The 9,405-nt window shown below is 42.0% G+C and overlaps 1 protein-coding gene across 1 annotated transcript; it reads left to right on the top strand.

Moving 5' to 3' along the window:
- Positions 1–5,859: 5,859 nt before the first annotated feature.
- LOC309405081 (interleukin-8-like) lies at positions 5,860–8,287 on the top strand (the record flags this gene model as incomplete). The annotated part of the gene is made up of 4 exons (XM_081999766.1): positions 5,860–5,924; positions 6,698–6,829; positions 7,601–7,684; positions 8,257–8,287. The coding sequence occupies 4 exons, from the start codon at positions 5,860–5,862 to the stop codon at positions 8,285–8,287; spliced, it is 312 nt and encodes a 103-aa protein (XP_081855892.1).
- Positions 8,288–9,405: the final 1,118 nt, after the last annotated feature.

The following is a 9,405-nucleotide window of genomic DNA, read 5'->3' as shown; positions in this document are numbered from 1 at the left end:
TGTAACTGCACGATTCATCCACATGCAGAGCACTGTGCAGCCCCCAGGTCCCATCTTCAGGAAGACAAAGTTGAGTTGGCAAAGGTTGAAGGTAATGCAACAAAGGTGAACAAATGCTCCATACAAGAAGTGATAAAGCAAACCAGATATTTAATTCAAAAGTGAGATTCCTCTGGGTGGCCATGAGAGAAGTGAATTCACACTCTTTTCTGTATGAAACAACCGTCTCTGAGATAGTGGCAGAGATCCTCTACCAGCCACTCCTCACAGCTGTAGCAATGTCTTCTACAAAGACCAAAGACGACTTCATTTTCTATGAGTACCCAGAAAGTAATTTCTTTGGCGGCATATCTTTAACATGATCTACCAGACATGCCACCCACTGAAATGGGGAATGCTGACTAAAACGTGACTGCCTGAAGGAAATGAAGAGTGTTCGTAAGTGACTTTATCAACCAGCATTGCACTGGGTGTACCCGCAGCACAGCTACAAGCAAGTAAGCGTGGACTGACTTCTGAACTACCTCCTGCAAGTGCTTCCCTATGTCTCATCAACAGTTCTAACTCACTGCCAGCCTCAGGGAGGCCTAAGGACGATGAGTTAATGGCTTCCAGAAGGAAGCAGCTAAAAGTAGAGATACTAAATTACTTGCATAATTTCTGAAGTGATATTTGTTGTGCTGTAGTTCCCACTTATAGACAGGAAGATGCAGGCAGACACACACATATTTACATATGTGGAAAAAGAATTTTAGAAGTCATATTTCTGCAAAAAGGAACGCGTTACTTGTTTTAATATAACGGGAATTTTTGTTGCAACTTTTTTCCTCTCACATTAGTTGTACCTGATACTGCAATAGACCACATTTTTCTCTTTGCAAAAGGATTTTGCAGTTTACATATTTATTATGGTAAATGTTACTGCTCGAGGGTCCAGGAGACTGCTTCTAACACTGAACATTGGTGTAATGTGTTCATTCCCATGGCATTTGTTGTTAATTACTTTCTACAGTCAAAAAGGATGCTAAAGATCTTTTCTCTTAGTGATTTCCTACACAACATTTATGCCTGGCAATATAAATCTAGTTTCTGGGGCTAGGAAGCGCTACAGTGTAGATTCTAGCAGCAATCACCAGACCAGAGATGTGTGGTCAGGGCAATGGAGGACTGCAGGCAATGATACCATGCCTGCCTTGTGGAGATTGATCTTCGGAGCCCCAGGGAGGGAGAGTGGGGCTTGGGGGACAGCCGTAGGCCAGACAGAACATCAGACTGCAAACAGACAGGTAGGAAACTCTCAGGACAGTCTCGTTCTTGATATGGACTGACCCCCACTGGAACCGCGAACCAGAGCAACTCTGGATTCACATCTGAATTCGTAAACTGACTAATTACATTGGTTGTTCCTCCCACTGCTCCCCCCCCCCGCCTTTGGTAAATGGTAGGATTTGGCCTGTCCAGCAGCTTCGGGTCCAATGAATCAGCAAGTTTATATACAGCAGCTTTACGCAAAACAGATCTCCTTTATAACACTAAATGGCATATTTTTATTCAAGATTCAGATGTCTACGTATTAGCTTTTCTTTCACAGGCACGCTACCTGCTTTCACCTGAGTGCTACAGAGAAACTCTCCATCCCTCTGCATACCCCGCTGCGACCGCGCCGCCAGCAAGCGTTCGGGCTGACATCTGCCACGCGGCCTTGGCTGTAGTTTAAGCAGACAGTACGATGACAGCAAGTGACGTTTTGAGAGTCAGAAATGAATGCGTGACATGTTTTATGTCTGCTGACCACTTCTAAATTAATCAAAAGTTCCCGGCACGAACTTCTTACCGTGTGTTTCCTCCCGCCACTTCCGTATCTTATTTCCACAGTCAGAACGTGCTTCCTGCCAAACTCCTGAAAAGGAAATGCAACTGGAGCAATAAACACAGCCTTCATAGAGCGGGTGAAACCCCAGCTGCTGCTCCCTAACCTCTCTCTAGTTAGACTGAGTATCTCCTCTGTTAATAGCAGGTAGATCGAATTTATTTTTAATGTGAATAATTCTTAACATTTGCTAATAATTTATGTTAATATTATAATGAATATTTATGTATCATTTTCTAATATTACTAGATAGCTGATATTAATACTGTCAATGACTTTTCATATTGAACTGGAACAAATGAAACGTTTCATTTAACCCACAGCGATTTTTTAACTGAAAGCTACAATACAGAATTGACTGTTCTCAAGCACAGGTGAAACATATATCATAAATAAATATGCAGTCACATAAACATACACTATCAATATTTAAAAACACATAAATTAAAGGGCAAATCAACTATAAAGCTGTGCTGCTATTCTGTGATTCCAGAGGGATTCAGGAAAGTCCAGCACTTGCCGTGCTCTGACTAAGGATACATAACTTTCTATATTTAGACACTTAACTTTGAAAAAAAATCACAAGCTGACCTCAGCTTTTATCCTTTCTTTGCTGTCACTTCCTCATACAGCAAGTCAAAACCCAGACGCTCAGGAGACATTCTGCTTTTTACGTATATGCTCCCTATGCTCTGCCTCACTCCTACTAGGAGGAGATGTAGGTAGATCTGCTACTTCCACAAGTGTTTGCACAACGTTTTACCCAGTTTCTGAGCACCAGAAGCGATTAATTCCCAGTTCCCGTACGTGCCCCTTCTGCTCTCCATGGGTCAAGTGGAATGGCAGGCGAATGCCAAGCCCTTTGTGGAGAAAAGAAGGTGGTTTCAGAAGACAGAGTGGGATTTTTTCCCTCGGGAATAAGAGTAGGCTGGTAGAGAGAACAGGAGTTGACAGAGTTCACCTTGCGCAGGCTAAACCCTCGTTCCAGTGAAAGCTTTGTCTCCTGGGCCCTTGGGGTCTTGTGTGCACAACTTCTCAAGTGAGAGGTTTGAATTTGTCTAAAGCAAGATGGATTCTTAATTTTATTAGAGAGCTCAAGAGGCTGGAGCATTCCTCTGGAACTGGGGCGACTCAAAACAGTAAGGGACTGGAGCTCAGCTCTCCCCCATCCCTCATGATGGCCTTGGTCACCAGAGTACGCACGAATCCCCCTCGCTGTGTCCCTTGTGTTTGTGTGTGCTTTGCTACCTGCCGAGACTCTAAATGATCCCAGTCAAGATCCCAAAAAGATCCTCTTTTGACTTTTGTGTTCATTAGACAACGCAATGAGTCATGAAAAAGAAAAAACACGGTTTCCATCCTGCAGCACAGAGAACACATCCTATACCCTGCCTTAAAACATAGGCAAGGGAGGTATTTACTTCCCTTTTCAGCAGTCTTTCAGTAACCGGACTATTGCATAACTGTTGCTTGGCTCGTTACGAGTGTGCTTGTAACCGGGTTAAGCATGGAAGGTCTCTGCTTGCGGCGGTATCAGCTCACTCAGTGATGTTATCCTTCCCAAGGAGCAGCAATTCCATTTGCACAAGTTATCTCTGATGGCTGTCAGGAAAACACACGCTGCCAAAATCAGATAATGGGTTTGGAGTTCCCATAGGCAGGGGCTGGGATGAGATCCCGGGCAAAGCACCGAAGGGATGTAGGGAGAACTTGGGCAAAGCATGGCACTCCCAGGAACACTGGTTAGGAGTGCCTGCCTTTTGGGCTTGATCACATGTCTCAATCTTTTTATGCCACTATCAATCATCTCTGTTACGCCCCCTTCACATAAGTCCCGATGAAACTGTGCCACATCCGAGAAAAAGTGGAGGTAGAGGAGGTGCTTTAGCTCTCAAAAAACGCAGTGTATTTTTATGTCATTGCAAACATGCTGCTCTTTTAGTCAGATAGTTACTCTTAGCTCAGGGGCAGGGTTAATCATATAGGTGGAGTAGGGTCTTGGCCTCACTTTTGACCTGGGGATTTCTGCAGATCTGTTACTGCCATGCTCAGGAAATAGCTGAGTCTAGTGGTAAGGATGACAAGCAGTCACTGGTTTTACTTGGGGATTTGAGGGGGAATTTTCTTTTTTTGACTTGGACGTTAACGATGTTTCAGCACACACCAAAATTAGACAATAAAGCTGCAAACAATAACTAAGAAAAGTGGGATCCCTCATGAGGTTTTAATTACCCTCTGTGTGTGCAGACGTATTTGGAGACACAGAGAGAAAGAGAGAGAACCCAAAAGAAAACCCAAAAGAGGTTCAGCAGAACCTCGTTCCAAGTAAACTGGTTAAAGCTCCAATATCTACAATATCTACTGATGCCAGTGAAACCACCCTGTTAATTTAACATAACATACACAACGTAATACAACAGAAACAATAAAATGTAACCTTCAGTAACTAGGAAAATCCTCTCCTTTTTCACACCTTCGGAGAACTGAACATATTGTTCAGTAAAGCTCTCGAGGACATACAGCTAAGGAGAAGCACCATTAGGGAGTCAGAATTGGTATCGTTTGTTGACTCAATACCCACTAAGAGGTAAGAGAGACAAACTTGGTGATCTCTTGTCTTGGGGCAGCTGACATAGTGATGGGAAACAGATGAATTTGCAATGGCAACGTTCCTTTCATCAAGTAAGTTAATGACAAATGGTACACAGTAAACCACAACAAATTATGGGCAAACTATTAAACTATTACTACAAATAAACTATAATGCTTTACATGCTAAAGGTAATTGAGTTTTTACAAACTCCTCAGGGTCTGGGAGAAGTATCTCCATAAATGCACAGATCACAGGAACATGAAGCTTTGAGGTTGGAGGTGACAAGCAGCGAAAGTCATCATGGTCAAAAGGACAATGTTTTCACTGCACCGAAACAGAACAGATTCTCCTAATCACACACACTCCAGACGGGTTAAAAGCCCAAGTCTTAATTTAAGCAAGAGATCAGCATTTGAGTCCAAGTCATGGCAATCATGCAACAAGGTTCTTTAACAGAGATGTCTATAGCAGTGCCATAATACTTAATGTTATTTCCCTTTGCTAAGACCTAGGGTTACGGTCACTGAAAAAGGTTACAGAAAAGACTTGTTGAAAATATCTAGACTTACAAAGGAAACAAAAGCAGTTGAGCTCAGCAGGTCATGCTCTTTTGCTGGCATACAAAGCTTCCTCTGTTTATCATTCATTCGCATGTGTGACATGAAAAATGCAGGCATGATTTTCAAAGCTGTCCAGAATTTAGTATCTGCTTCCCACAGGAAGGTTTGAATACCGCAGCCTCAATTCCTCCACTGAACAAATAGTATTAGAGAGGAATTTACTTCGTAAGATGCCACTTGGACAGAAAAAAAAAGAACAACAAATTAAAATCATGAACAACAAAATAATGCTGACTCCAGTGCAAAAGCTTTTCAGTGATTTCGGCACTGCTCCATTTCCACTCCAGTTGGCTTAAAATCAGATAAGTAAAAGCTACCATCACTATAAATGGAGATAAGAAATTAAATATCTCGAGTCCAGATCTGGCACGCCGACGAAGAACAGTTATTACCCTGAAGAAAACAGTAGAAAGTTAATACAAAAACATAACTGAAACCATCATAAAGTTATGCATTAGAAAAAGCACAAAATTTACAAAAGTCTACGGCTATTATTTACATATCTTAATAAATTAATGCATTATATCATTCTCAGCAGAATAATTCCTCGTCATCTAGGAAGGAGTTTCACAACAGTCATGTGACTCATTTTTACTGCATCTGGGAAATTCCTCTAACGCAATCTCCATGCTAGCAGAGCAGACATGCTGGGCACAAAACGGTATATAAGCGAGATGGATCGCCCAGACCAGGCATCAGCAATCCTCCGGGACAAGAGAGCTCAGCGCGCCACAGAACCAGAGCTAAACGACCCAGCGAAAAACTCCCGTCTAATCATGAATGGCAAACTTGTGGCTGTCCTGGCTCTTTTCCTGATCTCAGCGGCTGTGTCTCAAGGTAAGTAAACGCCTCCCAAGATCCCCATGGCTGTAGTATTGTCTAGGCATCTACCAAGATGCTTGACCTTGCAGAGAGGTAGCTTTGTATTTGGTTCAGCAAATCAGTTTCTTTTGAGAGATTTTCAGCAATTTCTCTTTAGTCAGAAAACTACCACGTAGCTCTAGTACTGAAGAGTTACTGACATCTTGTGGGAAAAATTTTAAGGTTGCAACTTAAATTTGCTTTGTTTCTTTGTTTCACTTGACGCGGATGCTGCTAGAGACAGGATCTTCTTCTTCAGCGTTTGAATGTTTCTCTCCCTTCCCACACAAAAAACAGTTTATGATCTCATATTTGTTACTTAATGATCATGCTGCCTTGAGCAAGTAATAAACAGCTGGGAACGGAGAACAAACAATATGAACATATAAGCATGGACAAGTCTCCAATGAATGAAAAAATCTAGAGCTCCGTCTTCCATACAGTTGCCAGTTTGTCGATCCAGATATTAAAACGATGCAACTAACCGTACAGTGTCGTCAGTACAAGTAACCACTATGTATGTGGTTTTATTTCAAAAAGATGCGGTCATTTAGTTTTAAATGTACTTGGGCATCAGCTCCTCCGAAACAAATAAGCAAATGATCTTGACAGCGTGAGGATTTAGGCAGCTTGGACAAATGCAGTATTTTAATTGAGAATGTCATTAAAATAGAGCGGTCATGCTTTATGTCTGATGCCGTGACGGTAAGACCGCCTCTGAAACCACGATGTTCCTTTTCTGCTCACAGGCAGGACCCTGGCAAGGATGGCAACGGAGCTCCGGTGCCAGTGCGTAGCCACTCATTCCAGGTTCATCCCTCCTAAATCCATTCAAGATGTGAAGCTGACACAGAGCGGCCCCCACTGCAAGAACGTCGAAATCATGTAAGTACCTCTGCAAAAGCCTCCTCCTTCTTCACCTACGCTCTGCTGCTGTGGCCACTGCAGGGGCTTTTGGGCTTCATGGCAAGTACGACAGTTAGCAGGCTGACATGGATTTGGTTATTCTTTTGAGAGAGATGGTTTTAAGTAATACACCATGTTTTTCACCGTCTCGATGGCCATACGTATTCCTGAACCGATCATTATTTAGCTGTCATGGGACATATTAAATATCTCTGGTGGTAGAACGTGAATTTCAAGGACTGGTCAGTTCTTAAAACACGTGGTAATAACGTAGTTTAAATCCTGCATTCATTAGGAGGCAAAACTCCCATTACGACAGTCTCCGTCACTCTCGGAGAGAAAAATTAAGTTTCCACAAGCAGATTTAGGGAAACAAGGAAACTAATAGCATGGAGAGGGACTAAAATGCTGAAACCCTTATACTGTTGAAACACCTTTGCACCGCTGGAAGTTTCAATCGCTGTGTAAAGCTTTACTAATGTAAACAAATTCAAAGCGAGTACCCATATATATTGAAAAAGATTCCTGGGAATGTGCGACTGATTTGAGAGCAGGCATACAGGCTCGCACAACTTCTGGATGGTTTTAGCATCCTCAGTTGTGGAACACATATAACAAAATGGCCAAGTCTAACCTACAGCAGCTGGGATGAATTTATAGTAACTAATCCAAAAATGCAATATTACCTTCCGTGAGTAAAACAAATCCATGTAGGAGTTTCCTGACTTTTCTTCATTCCCTGTTTTGCAGAGCTACTCTGAAGGACGGCAGAGAGGTGTGCTTGGAGCCCACTGCTCCCTGGGTACAGGTGATCGTAAAGGCAATTTTGGCCAAGTAAGTCCCATTCCCTTTCAGTTTGGGCAGTTGTGTGGTCAACCTCACAAAAAAGCCAATTTGTAGGATTTCTAAGTGATACTTTCCATTTTCTCTTAATCATATTTAAAGAACAAGGAAGCTTGCTGCTTAATTACAGATTTAGTCTGACTCTGCTGCAAGGTCCTTGTTCAAGCCGATACATCACTACTAAACCTTTGAGTACCGGCAACTCCTCTGGAGGGAAAGGAACACAGAAGTGTTTGGCTCCCTTTTTGAAAAATGAGCCTTTAAAAAAGTCCTCTTCCCCTTACTTACAGTTGCACGTGTTAATAATTTGTATTTCTGAAATTCTTGATGTGACTAAATGCAGAAATTCATGCTGCAGAAGTTTCCTAGCTGGGCACCAGATATGCACATGCTGGGATTTCAGTAATTGCTTTTGAAACATGAACTTCATTCTTTCTGTGCCTCAGGATAGCACATAGAGTTGGAAATAGACCACCCATCCTTAACTGTTCGTGCAGTGCTAAGCAAGGATAACCGTTCTTGAACCTCCTTTTAAATTATCCTCTTCCCTCACCTCTTAATAGGGCTCAGCAAAATTCTGACTCGCCACTCTAAGAAACACCGGGACAGAAAAAATACAGGAACTGCTCCTGCTCCTCCATTGAGAGAAACACTCAGGAAAAGCATCGGTCGAGCAGTGTACACCTTCCACCTCCTGCATCAGTGTTATTATGTTATTGATGGTTTATGTTATTTATTTATTTAACTGCATCTATTTAAGAAAGTCTTTCAAAACCGTCGGTGTTGTCTGCGGGACACGCCGTTCATTGACACTGAAGTTGCTGAATAGGAAAAGTGGTTTGCTAAAGGAAGTGAAGAACCCTTGGCAGCCACTTCAGCCAACCACAACTAGTTAAGTGCTATGCACTTACAGCACAGCCTATTTACACTAAGCCTTACTATTTTGCGATTACACCAGCAAACTGATAATTCCTCCTGCTCCCCTGGAGTGCACTAGTATGTTGTGTCAACAACAGTTTCCTGAACAACAGTCAGCCTCAGCCTGTGGCTAGACTGTGAACTGTGATTTCTGACTTTAAAAATCTAGCCTACAGAATCTGTGAGACAGTCAGTTTGGTATTTATTTACGGTGATTTTCATGGCATTTATAGACGTATTTATTGAGTAGTTTCTATAGGGAGAGAAAATGATGATAATTTATTTCATTTCTACTGGACTTTCTACTTCTACTGTTAATTTCTTAACAAATACCCACAATCTCATTGCTCTGTACAAGGACTTCGTTGTATGTCTAATTAGCTGTTCAATCAGCTAAAGGAAAAAACTGCATCTTATGTACACAGAATTTGCTTGTGAGAGTGTAATTATTCCTAACAATGTATTATTAAATGTTTTCTACAAAAAAATCTGTTTTGTTATCTGTTTTTTATTTCACATTTTCATTTCCTTTATTTGGAAATCGTTTTTGCCACCGCAGCTGATTTTTGGAACTGAAATTAAAAGTTTTTAGTACATGGTACCATAACTCACGCTGTTATGGTAACCTGACACTACTGAGTGCAATAAGACACTCTTAGGGTAGGGTAAAATGCTCACTCTCCTCTCTTCAGGCTATTCCCAGTCCTCGGGGACTGGTGGGCTGTAGGGCAAGGCTCCTTATTGAAGTACCTTACAGGCAAGCAAATTTTACCCTCAGATGCCTAAACATTGCC

The sequence above is a fragment of the Phaethon aethereus genome (assembly GCF_964289735.1).
Source record: "Phaethon aethereus genome assembly, chromosome: 4".
Classification (NCBI taxonomy): domain Eukaryota; kingdom Metazoa; phylum Chordata; class Aves; order Phaethontiformes; family Phaethontidae; genus Phaethon; species Phaethon aethereus.
This window is presented reverse-complemented; position numbering and strand designations above follow the sequence as displayed.